The sequence below is a fragment of the Enhydra lutris genome, unplaced genomic scaffold (assembly GCF_002288905.1).
Source record: "Enhydra lutris kenyoni isolate GAN:26980312 unplaced genomic scaffold, ASM228890v2 scaffoldscaffold9, whole genome shotgun sequence".
NCBI classification, from domain to species: Eukaryota; Metazoa; Chordata; class Mammalia; order Carnivora; family Mustelidae; genus Enhydra; species Enhydra lutris.
In genome coordinates, this window is record NW_019154093.1 from 11,846,905 (window position 1) to 11,869,549 (window position 22,645).

General features: G+C 60.1%; 1 protein-coding gene across 1 annotated transcript; it reads left to right on the forward strand.

Annotated features, from left to right (window-relative positions):
* Positions 1-903: 903 nt before the first annotated feature.
* LOC111142834 (forkhead box O6) lies at positions 904-20,092 on the forward strand. The gene is made up of 2 exons (XM_022496156.1): positions 904-1,317; positions 18,833-20,092. Exons 1-2 carry the CDS (start codon positions 904-906, stop codon positions 20,090-20,092), a joined length of 1,674 nt encoding a protein of 557 aa, XP_022351864.1.
* The last annotated feature ends 2,553 nt before the right edge of the window (positions 20,093-22,645 follow it).

Sequence of the window (22,645 nt, forward strand, 5' to 3'; positions counted from 1 at the left end):
GCTCTGAGCCCCGCCCCTTCCCCGTTGCCCCGGGAAACCCCGGGTTGTAACAATAACCCGCTGACGCGCTTCTGGGAGGGATCCTGCCGAGTCCGTGGGCGGGACAGCTCGGCTGCGGACCAATGAGAGAGATCGGGCCCCGCCCCCGCATCCCCCTCCCCCAGCGCCGAGCAGGGGGCGGGGTCGCTCCCGCCTCTCCTCCCCTGCTCGGTAGGCGGCGCTGTTGCGCACGGGGGCTGCGGCGGGGTCGCCCGGAGCAGGGAGCCCCGCGCCCCAACCCCCAGCCCGCAGGCGGGGCACCCGGGCAAGCAGAGGATTCCGTGGCCGCGGGCGGGCACGCCCCGCCCCCTCCCGCGCCGGGCCCGCCCCCTCCCCGTCCCCCGCCCATCCCGAGGTGCAGCCGGCGCTGAGCGCGGCAGGCGCGGGAGCTGGCGCTGGAGCCGGAGCGGCGGCGGCGGCGGCGGCGGCATTCACGGGGCGGCGGCGGCGGCGGCGGCGCGGGCTCCGGCACGGACTCGGGCTCCGGCATGGTGCAATCCGGCCTCGTCCCGGGAGAGCGGGGCCCGCGCGCGGGGCCGGCGCCGGGGGAGCGGCGGCAGCGACGGTGGCGGTGGTGGCTGCAGGCGCAAGCAGGCGGCAGGTGCTAGAAGCGGAGCTGGGCGAGGTGTGTGCCCGCCGGGCTCCGGGGCTGCCGCTCCCTCGCTGCCCCCATCTTTCCCTCCCTTCGGGATTCCCAGAGCGTCCAGCCCCCTGTCTCCGCGTCCCGGCCCATGGCGCCCCGCGGTTGAGCCGGCGCCGCCAGGGACCCCTCCCGCGGGCCTCCCCGGGGCGCGCAGATCCCGGAGCCGCCCGCCCACCCTCCGCGGAGTCTCCCTCCCCTCCTCGCCCGAGCCGGGCGGGACCATGGCTGCGAAGCTGCGAGCGCATCAGGTGGACGTGGACCCCGACTTCGCGCCGCAGAGCCGGCCGCGCTCGTGTACCTGGCCCCTGCCGCAGCCCGACTTGGCCGGCGACGAGGACGGAGCGCTGGGTTCAGGGGTGGCAGAGGGCGCCGAGGACTGCGGGCCGGAGCGCCGGGCGACGGCCCCGGCGATGGCCCCAGCACCGCCGCTGGGCGCGGAGGTCGGACCGCTGCGGAAAGCGAAGAGCTCCCGGCGGAACGCGTGGGGGAACCTGTCCTACGCCGACCTCATCACCAAAGCCATCGAGAGCGCCCCGGACAAGCGACTCACGCTCTCGCAGATCTACGACTGGATGGTCCGTTACGTGCCCTACTTCAAGGATAAAGGCGACAGCAACAGCTCGGCCGGCTGGAAGGTGGGAGCGTCCGGCTGGGGAGGGGGGCTGGGGTCGTCGGCTAGGGCTTCCTGGGGCTGCGAGGTGCGTCCGGGGCCCCGACTAGCCGTCGGGAGGGAGGCCCTGGGGCACCCCTAGGGGTCACAGAGTGTGTGCCTGGGGAGTGGGGCCGGCCCGCAGACAGGCGGGGGCGTGCTGGGAGCAGCTGTGTGCGTGCTCTGGATGCAGGGTGGGAGGTCTGGTGAGGTGACAAGGGACTGCCACTTTGAGGCACCCCCGAGGGACACCCCCACCCTGTCCACGGCGGCATGGCAGAGGAACCGACTGGGAGACCTCGGATATTAGGGGCCCCCACTGAGACCCTGCGAGTTTGCTTTGTGTGTTACTCTTGTTTTACCCTCTTCACCGGGGCACCCTCCTTAAAGAGCTGGAATAATGGCCTGGGGCCAGTGCCTGCCTTCTCCCCAGATCTTTCCCACTACCTTCCCTGGAGCTGGCCCCAGGGCAAGGAGTGAAACCCTGAACCCTTCTTCCTGTGGTGCCAAGAGTTCACCCTAGGGCACCAGCCAGCCTGGGGTGGGGAACTGGTCAGGTGACCTGGAATCTGAGTTCTCTATGGGGCAGCTGCTGTCCCCCTTTCCCTGGATCAGCATGGTGGGCTGGGGATGACCTCTGCCGGTATGAAGGCAGGGTATTGAGGGCTGGGGATCTGTCCCTTCCCACCCTAGGCTGTCTGGCTTCCATTTCCCTGGCTTTTTGAGCCCAGATGCATTTGGGGAGAGGGGAGGGGAGGGGGCACCCTAGGGAGGCCTCAGTGCCATCCAGTGGAAAGGGGGGAGCCATCTTGGGAGAGGACAAGGGCTTGACTAGATTGTGGCCTCCAGACCCTTCTCTGACCATCTTGTTGGGGAATGGGGATAGTCGATGCCTTTGCAGGAGGAGGAGGAGGTTTGGGGGAGAGGGAGGGGTCTGTGCCTAGGGCCTGGGAGCTGTTAGGCTTCCTATGGGAGAGGGGTCTCTGCAAGGGAGGCATGCTTACATGGAGGGAGGGAGCAGTGCCTGGTAGTGGCTGCAGACAGGTCAGCGGAAGGAGGGGTGCCAGAGGAGGAGGGGAGGCTGGTAGACATGAGCAGCTCTGGTCGCCCAGTGGTTTGCATTGTAGGGGCCACAGCACTCTGACCTGGGGGCCCATGGCTCTCAGGTTTCATGCTGGCATCTTCTCTGGCTCTCTCTGGCCACTACAGGGTGGAGGTACAGGTTGGAGGAGCACCCATGAGTCTCCCATCTTCTTGGGTTCAGCTCCCACGAGAACACTTACTCCTCCTAAGTGGGTACTGCCCTTGGGATTTGCTTCCACCCCCGTCCCTGTCCCCACACACTCTCCCACCTTTCACTTCTCCCTGTAGATGTATTTCTTGTCTTCAAGAGCACAAGTTCAGATGCCTCTTCCAGGAAGCCTTCCCTGACCCTTTTTAGCTAGCTAATGACTTCCTCTTCCCTGGTCCTCTCCTTGCCTGTGATAGGGCTCAGTCTTTTGTGTCCTGTCGCATTTCCCCTCCCCACCCAACCATTAGAAGACAGTGGCAGTGGCAGAGTAGTCTCCGTGCCCATGGCACCCAGCATAGAGCCTGGCACCAAGGAGCCACAGGTGAATGTCTGGTGAGAGTGTGAAGGAACGGGTGGCTGGTGCAGAGGGTGCAGAGGCTGGGGAGGGTACTGTGGACCAGAGTAAGCCAGGAGGGCTTCCTGTAGGGGGTGGAGCCCCACTTGAGCTTGAGGGACCAGGAATGGTGGGGGAAGATGGCAAGAGAAGACGTGAGACCAGAAGCTGAGGGAGAACTGCAGTTCATGAGGGTCTCAGGGCCAAGCCAGGGCATCCAGGGGCTGCTAGGGGCCTGGTGTCAGCCACCTTCAGGCATCTGTGCCAGGTGTCTCCTTAATGCTCTCAGCAGTTCTTGAGGTAGGTTTCATTGTCACCGTTCACAGAGCTGGGCACTGAGGCACAGAGTGGAGGAGTGAACTGCCCAAGGTTGCACAGTCAGTAGATGGGAGAGCTGGATTTCAATCCAGGTGTGTCTCCCTCCAAGGCCCCACACAGCCTCTGGAATAGTATCCTGCTGGCACTGGGTGTGGGAGGGGGACACAGACAGCTTTTGAACAGGGGCAGGTCTAAATCCTAGAATGTGACTGGGAACGTGCTCGGAGATAATTTAGTCCCCGGACTTCATTTCTCGGACAACGGGGAGCCTGAGGCCCCAGAAGGGGATGGAACTCCTCAGGTTGTTGGTGAGCTGCAGGTGCCGGGCGATGGCCCCCCATCTCCTGCCTGCCCCTTGGAAGTGGTTTCCACTGCACCACGCTGCTGGGGACACACTGGTTCTCCCTGTACCTGGCTCAGGAAGGAAGGTGCCCTGGAAGGCTGGTCCTGGGCTGGGGCATGGGAGAGGGAGCCTGAGGCTTGGGCTCCCGACCCAGGGCCTGGCTGAGACCACCCAGACACTAGAGGAGGGCTGTTCAGAGGGACCTCTGGCCTTTCCCATTCTACCCCACACCCAATCCTTTTTCTCCTCTCATTCCTACCCCTGCCCCCATTCCCATTCAGTCCCTCCAGAGAACTGGTGGAGGGACCAGCCCCAGCCCCAAGCCAGCCCGTGCTTTAGCAGAGGGTGTGGAGTCTGTGGTATACCTCTGGGGCTAGGGCTGGGGCTGGGGCCCATTGTTCCTTCCTCCCTCCCCTCCCCCACATAAGTGTGGACCTGAATTCCTGGGATATACTGAGAGCCCTATGTTAGAGGGAGGGTGGGGGACCAAAGGGGAAGGCATCAGACCTGCCTTCAGGAGGCATCAGGGCTCCACACCCAGGCTGTGTGTTTTACAGCCAGGAAGGGCCAGAGGTGGGGGAAGGTACAGGGAAGGCGGGTTAGATCCCCTGGGAGCCCAGGCAAACCCTCCCAGAGAAGGTGGCACTTGATCTGGGCTGTCTTCATTGGGGGCCGAATGTGTGAGAAAGTCTCTCAAGGGATGTTGAACGGAGATGCAAGGGCAAGGAGGCAGAACTGTAGGAGATGAGAGGATTGGGCGGCTCCTAGGAATGGCAGGGAGGTGGCATGGGAAAGGGAGTGGGCCAGATCAGGAAGGGCCCAGGTGCTTGGCTTTCACCCTGTGGTCCCACCTGGGACTCAGGGAGGTAGTCAGAGGTGCTGCTGATGGGAACAGGAGGAGGCCAGACCAGCAGCAGGTGCAGGACCCCCAACAGCCTCAAGCCTGCAGAGAGGCTGGCCTTGGTGCTGGGAACTCCACTGCCTCCGAAGAGGCTGCTACTGTTTCTCTCAGGACAGAGGGTCTGCAGGCCCTGGATGAGGGCTGGGACAGGAGGTTCCCCTCCCTCTTCGGTGTCCTAAAAGTGTGGAGGTCAGACATGCAGGTAGAGCCTCCCACTTCCTCCCAGATGCTCCAGCCCCACCTTGCCTAGCAACAGGACTCCTCCAGGAAGCCTTCCAGACTGCTCTGGGTCCTGGTGCTCCTTCCACTTAGCGCCCCTGGAGTTGTTCTGCCTGCTTTTGTGTTTCCTGGCTGCCAGCTCCCCTGGGAGCTCCCAGGCCAGGCCTGGGCACCTCCCATTCCTGTCCCCAGGCTTGATGGGGGAGGAGCACAGTGGATGGGGACTTCCCTTCTCCCTCAGGGCCTAGAGCAGCTCTGCGGTTGGGGGATGGGATCAGGAGGGAGGGTGCTACCCCCATCTGGCCCAGGCTGGGCAGCAGGTCTTAGGTGGGGTGGAAGGAGGGACTGAGAGGCCAAGAGGAGGGTCCTCTGACAGACAGGCTGAGCAGTGGATGTGAGTGCAGAGGGCTCCCCCTTCTCTCCTCCCTCCAGCTTGCTCCAGAAGGGCTCCCTCCTCCTTCTTTGTCCTCCGGGGATCCCCAGCCCCAAGGGTTGGTGGGGGTGCGGGAGGAGGCGGTGTGAGCCCCGGTTGGGGGGTGTCCTCACCCCCCGCCGCGCACGAGCGGGGGGCTGGCAGCTGCCCGCCTCCTGGGCACGAGCCCGTGCCAGCCGCTCCTGGCACAGTTGCTGGCACGCCCGGCAGACTCCCACGGCCACCTGCTCACACCCACCCACGAGCGCTGGCGCGCTGCGGGCCCTTCCGGCTTCCCGGGCCTCCCGGCGCCCCTCCCCCGCCGCCCTGCTCCGGAGCCCCCACCCCAGTCCCCTTGCTCTCCGCCGGCCCCCGCGCTCCTGCCAGCCAGCCCCAGGCCCGGCCCCCTCCCTGCGCCACTTGGGGAGCGCCGGAGTCTGGGTCGCGGGGAGGCCCCTGGGGTAGCTGCGGGGAGAAGGAGGGATGGAGAGGCAGGCAGACAGACAGAGGGACAGACAGGGTGAGGGCCCCGCCTGCCACCTGGCGCCGCTCCAGCGGGACGATGGCGGGCAGCGCCGTGCCAGGCGGTAATTGCAGACAGACTAATTTAAAGAGATGAGACGGTTATTTTTAACTCGTGTTAAGGTAATGAACGGCGCGGGGGGTTTGCGGGTTCGAAAGTTCAGCACCCCCCAGCCCCCACTTTCTGTGGGTTGGGGGCCCCCCTCTCTGCACACCCAGAGGACTTCAGCTTCAGGACTGACTGGAGTTGGGGGCTTCTGGCAGGGCCTGGGAGGGCTAGAGGGCCTGGAAAGAGGCGCCCCCTAGCCCAGCGCAGATCCCTTCACATCCTGGCCACCATGTTTGGTTGGGGGGGGGGTGTGTATTAGCATCCCTATCTTCCGGAGTGGAGAAGTGACTTGCCCTGGGGTCACAGCCTTAGGAAGTGTCTGCCCTGAGAATCGAACCCCCTTCTGACCCCAAAACTCAAACTTTTTCTGTGCCACTGGGGCTGGAGGAGAGGGCTTGTGTTTGGGTTTTGAAAGGGTGCAGGTGTGTTCCTTGCAATCCAGAGTCTTGTCTTCAAGTGGCAGCTGGTGGTGGCCGCCACACGGGGTCTTGGGGGCTGTGGAAGCCCCTCTGTCTGGGTCTTGTGAGGGGCGAGGCAGTGGTGATCATGAACTGGGTGTGGCCATAAGCTTCTAGGATATAGGTGTACTGGCTATAGCCAGGGGAGCCCCCTCTTCTCCTCACTGTCTCCCTTACCTTGTGGACGGCTCACCAGCAGCCCCTCCCTATGTGCAGCCTGTGAGCCTGCCTCCCAACTAGGGGATGGGTACATGGGAGACAGGTCATGCATTGGGGCTCACTCCTTCCACCTCCAAATCCGACTTTGTGTCTCTAGGGGAAGTGGGGAGTCATGGAACCCAACACTACCTTGCACGCCTCCTTGCCCAGCTCAGTCCCCTTCTCACACACTGTAGTGACTGAGTGCACTGGCCTCTGGGACTGCCCATTCTGTTGCCAGACAGGTCTTAAAAGTTGTTAGCACTTCCTTCCTTTTCCCTGGCAGCCGTCCAACCCACTGGAGCCGTGCTCCTCTCCTGGTGTGTTGGTTCAGCTGTTTGGGTCCGCTGGAGTTGCAGAGTCCAGAGCCTTTGAGAGTGGACAGAGCACCCACAGAGCCCCCCTAAGGGAGCCTGATCAGGTGTGTGTGAACTAGAGCAAATTCTTTCCCATTCTCATCCCCGATGAGATTGGTGTCCAAAGGGCCTTAACTGGATCCCTGGTTCTTTGAAGTCTGTAACCGACCAACACTCTGGTTCAAGGAGCTGTGAGACCCAGGGCACAACGTACTGATGGGACTTCTCAGGGGTGCAAGCATGTGATTACAGGTGTGGATGGACTTGAACTTGGGATTTCTGCTTGCAGATGCCTACTCTGACCCTGGCAATACCTAGGTGGCAAATGGACTTTGGACACAATAAAGAGAGTACTCATGGCAGTCTCAGTGGGCCCCCAGAGCAGAGAGATGGGGGGTGCAGGGTGTTAGGTGGGCACTAACTAAGGCTCTGGGGCCTGAGTAGGGTGCTCAGGGGGACAGCTGGATCTGGAGCGGCCCCCCTTTCCTCCTGGCACCCTGGTTACCATGGAAACCAACTCCTGTTTGGGAGGGTTTGGCTGTTTGCTGCCTCTCCCACCCCCCAACCCATATGTGGAGGTGGGAGGGGGGCCAGGTGGCGTGTGGGGGAGGGGCCTCCCACAACCTCCCCCTGGGGCCTCCCTCTTTGCAGAGAAACCTCTCTGGTCTCTAAGGGGGGGGTGCCTCTTGTGGGAAGGGGAACCAGAATTAAGAGAATTAACGTCTGGGTGCTAGGCCTTTGGGCACTTCACATACATTCTCTTTTTACATCCTCCCTGGACCCTGCCAGATATGTGTTAATAGCCCCATTTTGCAGTTGAGGAAATGGAGGCCAAGAAGGGTGAAGTCACTGGGCCAGGGCAGCATAGCCAGGACGAGGCTGAGCCTGATTTAGACACAAACCTATCTGTCCCCTGTTTCTCCCAGTGCTGTGCGGTCTCAGCCCTATGCACACCAGCCCTCCTGCCCCAAGGCTCTCTTGTGCTCCAGAACCCTCAGGGGCTCCTCAGTGTCCCCCTGGGAGCCAGCCAGGCTTGGACAGCTCTGTATGGACTCCTGGGCCCTCAGCTGGCCTTGGCCGGGCCCTCCCCTCCCTCCTGCTTTCTGTGCTGCCTGTGATCTCAGGGACCCTTTGCTTTGCCACCTTTACACCTCGCACGCCCTGCCTTTGTCAGATGCTCATTGAGGCAGCTCCTGACTCTTGGACAGACCCCTTGGGTCACCCCTCAGAAACTGGGCTGGGTGCTCAGGTGGATTAAATACAGGCCCACCTCCCAGGAGATTCTGGAACCCACCACATCTCTCCGAGAATTCCTGCCTATTTTCAAATCCTTCATTGTTGGCAAAACTGGTTGATGATCAGAGTCACCTTGAAGCTTTTAAATAAGAGTTTTCCAGTTCCCATCTCAGACCCTCTCTATCAGACCCTCAGAGGGTCTGATTTTAATAGGTCTGTCTACTGATGGACCTAGATTCTGCGCCAATGCCTTCGTGGAGGTGTCCCAGACTCCTAATTGTCCCTCCCTTCTGCTCCCAGTGTAGACCAGCTTCTTCTCTAAGTAGGCTGCCCCGGTGGAGCCCCTTCCCCTCCTCCTCACTCTTTTTGGGTCCTCCAGAGAATTATAGGCCATGTAGTCAGCTTCAACACCGGATTCCCCAGCCCCAACACCATCACCCTCCTGTCTTAGGAGTCGCGCTGTATAGAACACAGCTGGAGAGGATGGAGCCTGCAGCTGGGGCAGAAGCCCTCTGCCACTGAGGGCCTTTGGCTGCAGGAGGATTTGTTGTGGCATAAAGACTCAGCAAGCATCTGGAACTGGCCCAGTAAGGACCTGAGAGTCACAGCCCCTCTTTTCGGATAGCTCCCTGTGTGTCCAGCTCAGTGCTATCCCTACAGGATCCCGTCCGGGGGCCTCACCTGGCATGACATTCAAGGCCTTGGCCCCCTGCTCCCAGTCATTTTCTCCAGCCACATCACTCCGCTCTTCTGACCCTTGAATCAGCCCCACTGAACTATGCTAGCCCAGTATTCAGCTTCCGGCTACCATTATACACATGCTTTCTTCTAATTCTTGCAGCACCCTGTGAAGTCGCTACTGTGACTTTCCCTGTTTTGGGAGGAAACTAAGGCTGGAGAAGGAAAGTGGCTTTTACTGTATCCTGCTGTAAGTGACAGAAATAAAACTCCTGGGGCTAACTCTTCCCTAGCCCAGTGTTCAGGCCAGGTCAATCCAAGCTCACACACACCCCTCACTCCCTGCCAGGCCTTCCCCCCACTTCGGCCCTGAGCCTTCCAGTCTTGGGGTTGGCGGGGGCGGGGGGGGGGCGGAGAAATGGCTCCAGGGGCACATGGCTCCCTCTCTCACACAGAGCTCCCCAAGGGCAAGGCCAGACCAATGTGCTGTGGTGTTCACTGCCTCCTCCCTCACCTCATCTGCAGGCCCAAGGCTGATGACAGCTTTCTCCGTTCACTTTAGTCCAGGCTTACACCTGTCAGCCACCCACTACAGTGCTGCTGAGAGGAACCAAACTGGCTCCCTGACCTTGAGTGACCCACAGGTCAAGCTGGGGAGATAAGATGAGGTCTCCTGAATTGGACTTGGGGATGAAGATTGCTCAGGGTCATGAGGGAAGGCCAAATAATGGGTATTTGGAGGTGGGGGGAGGGGAACCAGACAAAGGCGGTCAAACCCTTAGGACTCTTTAGGAGCCCATGGGGTCCGGTTCTGTTGGTCAGAGCACAGCAGAACTTGAGGCTGGGGAAGCAAGCAGAGGACTGAAGGGAACGGTCTTGAGGACCAGGCCAGGGAGCTGGCACTCCACGCTGGGGAATGATCTAGGCAGAAAGATCATTCCGAGGTGGTGTGGACAGGGGGCAAGACTAGCTTGGGCACACAGTGTGGGCCTGGCACTGGGGTACAAGGGAGAAGGTGTGTAGAGGGTAGAGGTCCAGAGAGTCTGAGAAGCAGGCCTGAGGTGCAATGCGGACCGTTTGGGACCTGAGGGATGTTAGAGGTGAGACTGTGGTGCGGTTAGGAGTCCCGGAGGCAGAAGGGAGGAGCTAGAATGGCCGCTCACCATCTGTGTGGCCTTGGGCAACTGAGCCTGTTTTCTCCTCTACAAAATGGGATGATAATAGGATTTATGTCCAAGCTTTGTGGTGAGAATTACAGGAGAGTTACATATAAGGTCCCTAAGAAATCCTAGCAAACATCCTTACTGTGTTGTACATTGCTCTGGGAGAGGAAAGGAAGCCCTTCCCCACTGCTGTGTTGGGTGGGGATCCTGGGCCCTGATCCTTGAGAGACACTGACTCGTGTTGGTGTTTGTGTGTGTGTGTGTGTGTGTGTGTGTGTGTGTGTGTGTTGGGGGCAAGTGGTCCTTCCTCTAAGGCCTCCCGTTCTGTCCCTGAGGTGTCAACTCTTCAGGATGTCCAAGCTTCCACCTGCCCCTAGCATGACCCACCGTTCTCTTGCCTACAGAGTCTTCCTCCTGGCCTTGGGAGGCTAGCAGGCAGGTTTTAGGCTCCGTATTTTCACAGATGAAGGCAGTGGTTTGCTCAAGGTCACCCTTGAACCCAGGGCTGCCTGCCCCTGGATGAGGTCTCCTCTTTGTCCACTGGGAGGCTGTGTGACCTTGGGTATGGCCCTTCCCTCTCTGGCTCTGAGTCCCATCTAGAGATCCGAAATTCCCCTCCCCCAACACTCTGGGAAGCCTTGCAGCCTCCTCCACCCTGTCTGTCCCCTCCCCCTGTCCTCTGCTGGCCTTGCCTTCTCTGTAACCTGAGCTGGGGCTGTGGGGGAAGGGGGCTCGCCCTCTGCCAGAGGCACCTGCCAGCTGAGCAGATGTGAGGGGATGGAGGCCCCCCTCCCCCCAGGGGATCTCAGGCTCTTAGCGCAGCTAGGCTGGGGCTGAGGCTGGGGCTGGGGCTGGGGCACGCTGGCACTCAGCACACCCAGCCCTGGCCTCTGGCCTCTACACCCAGAGCTTACCCTGAGCACTTGTCCATTTTTCAGGGGACGTTCATGCTCCAACATGTCCTGCAAGGACCTCTCAGAATCCAGAAGACAGATGGCAGATGAGGGCGGGTGCCCCGGTCTGGGTGGGCTGCCTGGGGATCCTGGAGCCCCTTGGCATAGGGACAGAGGGCCAAGGGCAGCCCCTGGGGGCGAGGCCAGTGTCTGTGCGGGTGGCCATGCCCCTGGGAGAGCAGATGGTTCTCTTGGCGCCATGCCCACTCTGCCTCTTTCCCCCCCCAGGAGCCAGCCTACAGGGCTGGGGCACAGCTGCTGGGCCCTCCCCAGAGCTGGGCCCAGGGCAGGGCGGCGTGAGGTCACCGCAGCTGCTCCCAGGGCCTGTGGCAGGGGTGTATGGAGGTGATGCTTGCAGAGGGAAGGACAGGGCTCCGATTGAAGAGTGATAGGGAGGGCCCTGGATGGCTTTGCACTTAGGGATCCCCGTTAATCTTGGATGAAGGAGGAAAGAGTCTTTGGAGGATTTGATGAGTCAGTGCGGACTGCCCCACCCCCACTCCTACCCCAGGCCCACCCCTGGAGCTTCTCTCTGGCCTGGGCTCCTCCTTTGAGGCATCTCAAGGTGGAAGGCAGGGCAAGGGCCCTGGGTGTGAATTCCTTCCCACATCACCACTTCACCACGTGACCTTGGGCAGCCCCATTCGTCTTTTGGAGCCTCAGTTTCTCCTCAGTAAAATCAGTAAAATCGGCACACTACACCAACGCAGAGGATTGTTAAAAAGACAGTGAGATTTCAAGTGTGGTGCCAGCATGGTGCACAGCACATAATGAATGTTCATTCAGTAAACGGTAGTTTCTTGCCTTCCTTCCTTGCCTGAATTCTCCCGAGGAGTCTGGAAGCGCTGAGGAAAAGTAGGGAGGTGGCAGAGGCAGCAGGAACTGGAGGGGAAGGCAGGAGGAAGAAGGCGAGGCCTGGAGCTCTGGCCTGAGGTTTGGCTGAACAGAAAGGGCAGAGAATTGCCAGGCCAGAGAGGCTCACGGCTGCCTAGTGCTCCGTGGCATGTGTGGACTAACCGTGAGCCGGGAGTTGCCCTGCGAAGTTCAAGTGGGGAGGCCAGCGTGTGCCCAGTTGTCCTCGGGTTTGGGGTTATATTTCTGCCATGGCACTGAGGTGGGAGCTACTACCTTTGGGACTTGCAGAGGGAAATAGAAAGATGACACAGAGCTCCCCTTGCCGGAGCAGCAGGAACTGGTCAAGCAGAGAGGGAAGGAGGGGCAGTGGGAGCCGAGTGTGCCGAGGCCTGTCTGTATAAGACAGTGTAAGACATCCAGGGTGGCTGGAGCCCTGGTGGGCAGAAAGGGAATGGGGGTGATAAGCCGCACAGCCTCGGAGGGTTCTCGTGTGGGCAGGCAAGGCCAGCTTCCTGAGACAGCCGCTGGGCTGAACCTCAGAGAGTGATGGAACCTGGAGGGGCGTTGGTACCTGGCTTTGGGATTGGGCGGATGGGTACAGGTCCTAGGACTGAACTGACAGGGTCCTGGAATTCCCCAGATGTCCGGAAGGCCAGGAGGTTGCACAGGACTTGTGGTGGGTGGGGACACACCAGACTTGGGTCTCCTGCCTCTGATGAAAGCCAGGAAGCTTGGGCTTGTGAACCCCCAGCGGGCGGGGGTGGCCGCTGAGGTGTGCGGGACCATGTCCCCTGCCACTTTGGGGGAGGGGGTAAGAAGAGCTCTGGCTTTGGAGCCCCACCGCTCTGAGACCTGGACCTGGCTCCAGGACTGCCCAGCTTTGTGGCCTTAGTTGTCATTGAACTCTCCCGAGCCCACTTTCCCCTCTTTGGACGAAAGTGGTCCCTGTTTGCACGACGGCTACCAGGACTGCATCTAAAGAACCTAGTCTGGGTCTGGCATGGGGGAGGTGGTGCCCTTCTCCCGCCTTGGTATTTGAAGCACACCCCAGTGGTGTGTTCGGGCTGGCTTGCCTTGGCTCAGAAGGGCCCGTCCTGCACACTTCTCCCCAGTTCTGTACTCAGTGATGTCATGCTAGCAGCTTAAAATTGGCTGCGATGGGAGTATCCAGGCCACAGAAATCAGCCAAAGTTGCAGATCAAATCAGGTGGGATCTTTTCCCTGCTGGGGAGCTGGAGGCAATCAATCCTGGGGGCCCTTTTGACCCCTAGAGGGGACAGAATGGAAAGTGGGGTCATGGTGGGGCACTGGCTGGGCCAGGCAGTGCAGAACTCCTGAGTCCGTGGGCCCTTTTGGTGTGGGCGGAGATGGGTCCATCTGAGTCATAGTGTCAGGCAGCCCTCTATAGGCAGGGGATTGGACTGGTGAGACCACTCTTGTCTCCACGTTCTTCCCCCGCCCTCCCCACCCCCTGCGCTGGGGGCTCTGGCAGGCTCTGGCTCTGAGAAGGGTGAGTTATCAGAGAATGGAGCTGTGCGAGGAGGAGAAATGAGGTTGTAGTGGAAGATAAACGAGGTTGTACTGTCAGGGAATGAGGTGGTACTCGGAGGCAAGGTGAGGCTGCATTATGAGATAGATGGGCTTGTCCTGTCCGGGGATGAAGAGGACTTGTAGGAGAGATGACGTCCCGCTGGACCGGGCGGGTTGCCCCGGCAGAGAACACAGCCCACCGCAGGCAGAAGGAGAGACTTGGACTTGGAGGATAAATGAGGGTGTCCTGCTGGATGGATGAGGGGGCCCGTCAGGTGAATGGAGTGCTGTTAGCAAATGAGGTTGTACTTGCTGGATAAATGGGACTGGGGTGCTGGATAAATGGGGCTGTGCTGTCAGAGGAATGCATTACTACTCGTGGGCGAAGGGTGTCCTGGGAATAAATGAGGGCGTCCTGCTGGATCGATGAGCTGCCAGCACCAGGTGGGTCAGACCCTGTCCGTGTGGGGGGACACCCGCAGCACGACTGAGGTGGTTCTCTCCCCACTGGGGCCCCTGGTGTGTCTTCTGGCCCCGGTGGGACAGGTTCTCTGAGACCTCGGCCCCAGCAAGGCCCAGATGACTCAAGTCTGTCTGGGCAGCGGGAGGGAGGGGGGAGGGGCTCTGGAGTGGGGGGAACAGGGGCACGGCCACCCCCTGAGGCTGTCCCCTCATTTCTCACGGAAGCCCTGACCCTCCTCTGTGCTTCCCTCTGTGGATCAGGCTGTTCCTGACTTGTTCCACCCATGCTTGTCTTTCATTCTGCCTGTGTCCCCTTCTCTCTGCCCAGTTTCCTTTAATTCTCCCTGCAACACAGTATTACCCCCTCCACTCTCTCTCGCTCATTCATTCATTCAGTGAACATTTACTAAATGCCTGGTGTGCATCAAACACACGGGGTACAGTCAACATGTAGGTTATCGACAAAAATCCCTCCTGAAACTTACATTCTAATGGGAGGGGCAACAGACAATAAATAATAAATACAGACTCTAAATAAATTATATATTTATATATAACTTACATAGTAATTGTTTAATATATGCATATGAACTGTCTATTAATTAAAAAAGTGATTATTGCTCTAGAAAAATTGAGCGCAGGTCGGGGAAGTCAGGAAATGGCAGAGAGGAGGAGCAAAAGATTAGAGTGGTCACGATGGGCCTCGTGGCAAAAGATTCTATCTGCACGTGGACTTGAAAGAGATGAGAGATGGATGGGGGTATCTGGGTGAACAGTTTTCCCTTGAGACAGAGGCCCCAGGGCGGGACCGTGCCTAGCAGTTTCAAGGAACAGGAGGAAGGAATCGAGCAGATCAGGCTTAGGGGAGGAGACTGAGAGGTCATGGAGGCTCTTGCGGGTTATGGCAAGGCTGTCATTCTTTACTCTGAGATGGGGGGCATCAGAGCATTCTGGGCAGGCCTGGATGTGATCCAAGCTATTTGGTGGGTGGGACTGCTTGGGGGGAGATGGCTGTAGGGAGGCAAGGGTGGAAGCAGTTAGGTCTTTGAAGACACAGAGGTTCAAGGCATGTTGCCCCAGAGTTGCACAGTTCGTGGGGTGTTGGGAGCCCAAACTGAAATCCAGATCCAACACCAGAGCCCATGCGCTTTCCCCTGCACCAGCTCCTCTCCCAGGTGGGTGAGGCCCCCGGGGCCCAGGCTCTCTATCCCGGGTTCCAAGGGAGAGTGGGATGGGCGTAGATGCAGTCAACTGTGCCTTCCCTCTGCCCTGAGATGGCCTCCCTCCCAAATCAGGGAGGCCTGACCTCCCTGTTAACCTGCCCCAGGCCTGCATGGAGGTATGGGAGGCGGGAGGCCCCAGAAGCTGGGCCCAGCTCCGGGCACAGGGGAGCCTGGGCATGCCGGGGCTGTGGCTGTGGTGGCGGGTTGCTAGGCGACTCTAAAAGGGAGCCCTGGTTACTGCTGCCTGGCAGAGGCGTCTCCCTCTTCTGCCTTCCTCACCTCCTCCGTGGCCTCTGGCCTCCCAGGAGGCCCTGTGGGTGAGCTATGATCTGTGCTTGCCTCTGGATCTTGGCTGGGAGCTCTGAGTGGTACCAGGTGGCTGGGCCCTGAGGAGCCAGACTGGGCTTCAGGGCCTGGACTGCCTTCAGGGGCCACAGCCCAGGTACACAGCTGGTGCCCAGCCTGGCTCCACAGGCAAAGGCCTAGGTCCTTACCCAGCTCTGGGCTCCCTCTCCAGGTGACCCCGGGCAAGGTGTGCCAGACCTCCAGATGTCCTGTCCACAGTCCCTTCCGCCTGGCCTGCAGCATCCTTCCACCGGGGCCTGGTTTTCTGCGAGAGTGCCAGGGGTGTGAGCCGGTCCTGCTCCCTGATGGCTTGTGTCTGGAACACTCCGTTTTGCATTAGATTCCATTTGCAAAGAGTTCTACTATTAAAAAAAAAAAGTTTGGGACACTTGGGTGGCTCAGTCAGTGAAGCGTCTGCCTTTGGCTCAGGTCTTGATCCCAGGGTCCTGGGATGGAGCCCCGCATCATGGGGCTCCTTGCTCATCCCTCTCCCTCTGCCCCTCCCCCCTGCTGGCACTCTCTCTCCCTGTCTCTCAAATAAATAAATAAAAATCTTAAAAAATAAAAAAGGTTTGAAAACCTGTGGACTGGATGAGTTCAAGAACTTACAGTGTCAGATTGAAAAGGTCATGGAGTACAGCTGACACATCTCATCAGTACCCAAGTGGGGAGACAGGCCCGGAGAGATGAACAGGCCTGCCCAGGTGAGGCTTGGTGGGGTGAGAAGAGCAACGAGCCAGGGGTTAGGAGGCCTGTGCTCGAACCCCCTCTCTGCTACCAGGTCCTGGGTGACCTTGGGCAAGTCCATCCTTTCTGGGTCAGACCAGCAGTGGTTTCAGGCTGGGGCCTCCAGGTCCCAGGGGTACCTGGCCAGGCAGGGAACAGAGTGGGGAAGAGTGCAAACCTTCACAGGCCCAGAGTGGGCGCTCTTGGTACAAATCACGGAAAACATGGAAACATGGAAAAACATGAAACACATGATTTGTCTGTTCAGAAAACTCAGATGCAATTTTGCAATGCAAAATCCCCCTGAATGCTAAAAACGAAGCACAAGACTTAATAGGAAATTTTGACCTTGAGGCATGCCCCCAGGCTTCCTATGCTGCCAGCTTCTAGGGATAGTTTACATGGAAAGTTTGAGAAGCACCAGAGTCCTGGCTTCCTAAGATTCTTTGGAAATTCCCTGACTCGGTCCTCTCCGCCGTGGTGGAATGTGATGTCCTTTGGACTCCGGGTGAGAGGAACCTGAAATCAGTACCTGCCTCTGCCATCTGAACGGTGGGACTGGCAGCTTACTGAACCACTCTGAGCCTTACTCTCCTCATCCAGAGACAGGGCTCACAATCCCTGAGTTGTATGGAGCTGGAGAGAATACGAGAGATCAAAGACTTATGATACCTCGGGCTGAACAAGCAGGTACTGAGTGGGTGCTGACACTTGGTGACGTCCTTCCTCCTCTCCCCCAACCCCACCCCCAGCACCAGGCTGGCACACTGTGACACCGCTAAAGAGGTGTTGCCTGACCCACCTCCAGCTGGAGAAGCTGGGAGGCGGAGCCTCCGAGAAGCCAGACAGCCCCCTGGGGGAGAACTGAGGCCCCTGAGGCCTCTGAACACAGGTGTGCAGGAGGGGCTGGGGAGCCAGGTGCAAGGGCAGGAGTGGGAAGGGGGTATCTCCTGGAGGGAGCACCACTCCCTGGGGGTCTAGCTCCCCTCTTCTCGGGGCTCCAGGAGAAGCCAGGCAGGGCAATGCTGGGAGGAGCCTTGGTGCTGTCACCTCCCCAGACCAGAAAGTGGCAGCCATAGGGAGGTGGCGGGGTGCCTCAACAGTCAGGCCAGTACCTGGAGCTGGGAGTGTGAGGGAGGCAGCAGGAAGGACCCCTCCTCCTGGAGACTGACGGGAAGGAGGGAGAGCCCTCACTGGTCAGTGGTTATGGAGCTGGGCAGACAAATAGGTTAGGAGTAGGTCCATGAGCTGGGTTAGGTCTGGGGTGCTATCTGGCATTTGCTGCCTGTGGGACTCTGGGCAAATTACATCATGCCTCCGGGCCTCTGTTCCCTGGTGCAGTGAGACGGGGTAATGCCAGCTTCCCAGACGGCTGGTGCCTAGCGCAGTTATACCCAGGACATGGTATTAAAGAGGCAGAGAAAAAGCAGGTCCGGGGGGTGATCTCGAAGTGTGGTCTTCTGGACAGAGTGAGGCCTTTAACCAGGCTTTAGGAGCACCCCGTTCAGTCACCAAACACGTGCCCGCACACATTGCCTCACGCAGTGATCTAACAGCTTTCTGGGGTGGTTACTGAACCAGGCCCATTTTGGTCAGAGGCATTCACTGAGGCACTGAGGCTCAAGGACATTGAGTCAAGAGCCCTGGCAGTTCGTGGGAGCTGTGCCCCGCCACCCCTCCCCACCTTTTTGGCAAAAGTGCGCTGTGACGTGGGGAGCTCTAGAGACTAGCATGGCAGAAATTTAGAAGAGAGTGTGTGCATGGGTGGCAGGGGTGGAGCCCACGAAGGTACCAAGCGACAGCGGAAGGCACTGGACTGCCCTGGGCGAGCCACTTGACCTCTCTGAGCCCTGGTCTTCTTGTTGGAAATGGGGATCAGGCCACCTGATGTGTGGCGACTTTGTGAAGCTTCTGCCAGAAAGGGGCTTGGGGGCAGAGCTCCTCTGCTCCAGGTGGTCAGAAAGGGAGGGCAGGCGGGAGAGCTGGGCTGGCCTGAAGGTGGGCACTGAGCACAGGTGGGGTCTGAGGTCCCCCATGGCTGATGGATGTGCTCTGAGGGGCTTGCTGGGAATCTAGGCTGCTACGGTTCCCAGGAGCTCAGGAGAGTTGGGGGAAATTTCAGAAGAGTTCCAGGCCTCTACCCACCTTAGGGACCCCCAGCCTTTTCTGCTACCCCTGGCCAGGCCCTCCCAGCAAAGGGTTAACAGTCTTCTCTACCTGCAGTTGCATTTTAAAGACACGAAATTAAAGCAGGTAATTTATTCTCCCCACACACGAAAGAGCAATTAGTTCTAAACAGGGCTTAATCAGTCACCGCGAGATTGATTTCTGGAGTCCTGGGTTTTCGGGCTCCTGGCGCCATGCCAGGCTGGGGAGGGAGGGGGCAGACAAATGAGCCACGCGGCGGCATGAGCCCTTACATAATCTGCTGGGGGGCCCTGGCAGCCTGGCTAGCCCCAGGCGGGGCTTGGCTGAGCTGGGGAGAGGGGGCCTTGCTGTGGTTCCTTAAGAGTAGCCCTCAGGCTTCTGCCAGGCCTCCTGGGGAGACGCCAGGCCCAAAGCCCTAGCCCCTCCCTCTGGGCGGTGTGTGTTGTGGGGGGAAGGGGTGCTGGGGAGAGGGAAGAGTGGTGCGGTTCTGGGTTAGAAGGTGGGTCTTCCTGTCCAACCTGGTACTTAACACCTGTTCTCCCTCTCTTTACCCCATTCACCTTTCATCATTTTCTGTTTCCTCCCATTGCCCCTTCTGGCCCTTCTCCTTCCTCCTCTCTCACCTTTTTATTCCCCCTTCCTCTTTCCATCACTTCCTCCTCTTTTCTAATGGCCTCCTCGCTTCCCACTCCCCCACCCATGTCCTTGTCTCTGGCCACAGAACTCCATCCGGCATAACCTGTCGCTGCACACCCGTTTCATCCGCGTGCAGAATGAGGGCACAGGCAAGAGCTCCTGGTGGATGCTGAACCCCGAGGGCGGGAAGACAGGCAAGACCCCTCGGCGGCGGGCCGTGTCCATGGACAACGGGGCCAAGTTCCTGCGCATCAAGGGCAAGGCGAGCAAGAAGAAGCAGCTGCAGGCACCTGAGCGAAGCCCCGATGACAGTCCCCCGGGCGCGCCGGCCCCGGGGCCCATGCCTGCCGCGGCCAAGTGGGCCACCAGCCCGGCCTCGCACGCCAGCGACGACTACGAGGCGTGGGCAGACTTCCGCGGCGGCGGGAGACCCCTGCTCGGGGAGGCGGCCGAATTGGAGGACGACGAGGCCCTGGAGGCCCTGGCACCGTCGTCGCCGCTCATGTACCCGAGCCCCGCGAGCGCGCTGTCGCCCGCGCTAGGAGCGCGCTGCCCCGGGGAGCTGCCCCGCCTGGCCGAGCTGGGGGGCCCGCTGGGCCTGCACGGCGGCGGCGCGGGGCTGCCCGAAGCCCTGCTGGACGGCGCGCAGGACGCGTACGGGCCTCGGGCCCGGGCGGGGACGCCTGCCTACTTTGGCGGCTGCAAAAGCAGCGCCTACGGCGGGGGCGGGGGCTTCGGGCCGCCGGCGCTGGGCGCGCTGCGCCGCCTGCCCATGCAGACCATCCAGGAGAACAAGCAGGCCAGCTTCGCGCCGGCCGCCGCTCCCTTCCGCCCGGGGGCGCTGCCCGCGCTGCTGCCGCCGCCGCCCGCACCCAGGCCCGGCCCGGTGCTGGGTGCGCCGGGGGAGCTGGCGCTGGCGGGCGCGGCCGCCGCCTACCCCGGCAAGGGCGCGGCCCCGTACGCGCCGCCGGTGCCCTCGCGCAGTGCCTTAGCCCACCCCATCAGCCTTATGACGCTGCCCGGCGAGGCGGGCGCCGCGGGCCTGGCGCCGCCAAGCCACGCGGCCGCCTTCGGGGCCCCGCCCGGGGGCCTCCTGCTGGACGCGCTGCCGGGGCCATACGCGGCGGCCGCCGCCGGGCCGCTGGGGGCCGCGCCCGACCGCTTCCCCGCCGACCTGGACCTCGACATGTTCAGCGGGAGCCTCGAGTGCGACGTCGAGTCCATCATCCTCAACGACTTCATGGACAGCGACGAAATGGACTTCAACTTCGACTCTGCCCTGCCTCCGCCGCCGCCCGGCCTGGCCGGGGCTCCGCCCCCCAACCAGAGCTGGGTGCCGGGCTGAGGGCCGCCTCCCGCGCCCCCGGTGCCCCGCCCCGCCCCCAAGGGGCTTCTGTCTTCCTGTCCTGATTCCCTGGGCCCCATCCCCGATTCCAGCTCCACGGGAGGATCCGGGAGACAGCCCCAGGCCTGCTAGAGACGTCCCTCAGAGGCTGACCGCTGAAGGGAAGCGGTAGGGCGGGGCTGGGGCGCCTGCCATTCCTGCTCCAACTCCTGAGACCCGCTCCTCCTGCCCCCCAGGGCAGGAGGCCTGGGGGAATTTCAGGCCGGGTGGGAGTAGGGAGGAGCCAGGTGAGCTGCGGTGGTCGGTGGTCGGGGATTCTCACCAGGAGGTGTGGCGTCTCTGAACCTTCAAGTTGCAGACGCCCTCGCCGCTATGGATCACCCACCCCAGACTCGGGATCTGATTCCCAGTTGACACCTTCCCACTGGTCTTAGCCTCATCCACCCCAAGCCAGGAACCCCCTCCCGGAAGCACACCTACCTGTTGGCTGTTCACCCTGAGCTGTTTTCCTTCAGCCCTAAACCCCCCATAGAGCCCTCAATCCCATGGTTCAGCCCCTCCTTCCTATCCTGGCAGGCCCTAGCTCCTCCTCTCCTCTCAGGTTGGAGTTAATCCCCCTTTCCACCCCCCACCCCTCCCACCCCCCAGTACTGGTCTCAGCCTCTCCAGCAGGCCTCAGCTCCGGATCTACCCCCAAACTGACACCCCTTTTTCTCCGTTCCAGTCCTGCCTCCTCTCCCGTATTTATAAGTGTCCGGCCGGGGCGGGCTATGGGCGCGGCGTCCCCGGCGCATATCGTAGGCAGTGTACCGTGGCCGTGCCGTCAGCGTGTGCGTGTGCGTGTGTGCCGTGTCGAGGCCGTGTAGAGTGCATTGTACAGCATATTTTCATGAATAAAATTGTTTTAAATATTTCCCGCGCCTTGGGCTAGCAGGGGTGGTGGTGGTGGCCGAGGAGGGTCATTGGCAGGGATCGTAGGGTGTCCCTGTGCCTGCGTCCCTATTGTGGCTTTGTGTCTGAGTCCCTGTTGGCATTCCCTGATGCCTGTCTGCTCACACACATTGGTTAAGCGCCTACTGAGTTCTGGACGCTGGCGATGTGCCCGTGTGGAGTTCTGCACCTGTTTCTGTGAGCATATGCATTGCAGGAAGTTTCTGGTTTGCGGGAAATTCTGTCCTGAATACATAAGCCTCAGAGGTTCGGAGAGATGGCACAGATATTCACTGAGAACCTGCTAGTGTCAGGTCCTGCATTAGGTATGATTTTCATTCCCATTGTACGGATGAGAAAACAGGGTCAGAAAGGGAAAATGGCTTGGGAAGGCAGGGTGGGATAAGGGAAGGGAGACCTTGGAAGGCACACAGACTTCTCTTTGAATCCATTCCCTGCCACTTGCCAGCTCTACGCCCATGCGCAAGTTTTCAATGTCTTACTTTCCTGGTCTAGACCATAGGGTAATAGCACCCATTGCATGGATTTCTGTGGAGGAGTAGATAAGAAAAGGTATGTGAACTGCTCGGCCCTGCATTCATTCATTCATCCATGGAAGCTTTCGTGAGCACCTTTAAGTGCCAAGGTCTTGTACCAAGCATTGGGGCTGCCAGAGAGGGCAACAGAGACGCAACCTCTGCCCTCAAGGAACTTAGAGGCTCACGGGGGACACAGGTGGATAAACAGGCAATTATGGATCAGAGCTGTAATGAATGGAGGAGCCGGGCTGCTGGGGGAATGAAGGACATGCCGCACCCTTCCCAGGGAAGGTACCTGGAGGGGGTGCTGTCTCAGCTGAGTCTTGAAGGGTGAGTTGGCATTGGGAAGGGCAGGGATTCCGAGGGCGAAGGAATGGCATTGTTGAGAGGCCCGGAGTCAAGATCGTGTGGGTTCCAGAACCAAAAGCCGTTTAGTGTGGCTAGAGCAAAGAGACTGGAGAGATTACCGATGATGGGGAGGCAAATGGACCAGAAGGGGGAGAGGGTTAGTGGCCAGGCCAGAGGTGTTGGAGGTGATTCAAACAGGGAGGGGTTAGGGAGGACAGTGGGGCTGGAGGGGAAAGGATGTATTCCCATGTATTTTAGATATAGAATCACTGGGATGAGGGGGTGAGGGACAGGGAAGAATCAGGTGATGCCTGGTTTCTAGTTGGGCACCTGGATGGGCAGCGCCATTCCCTGAGCAGGGGAGCCTTGAGGTGGGAGGAGCCCTGGGGGAGATGGTACGCTTAGCCTCAGATGGGCCCCATGTGAGATAGGCTCCATTGAACCCTTGGGATTTTGGAGGGATATTCAGCAGTGTAGCTACTGCGTGAATGGCAGTCCCTGGCACTGGGCAGCATGGTGGCCTGGAGATGTCCAGCTGGATCATGGAGTTAGAAACCCTAGAGAGGGAAGTTAAAGAATCAGGAGCACCGAGGTTGTCATGAAGGTGTTAGACAGGCTTGGGGGATGATGCTGAGTAGGAAGAGGTAGGCGACCCAAGTCTGCTCTGGTAAACACCTAAGAACACGTTGGCACGGGAAAAGGAACCCACTGGCTGAGAAAGAGCCACCAAAGGGAG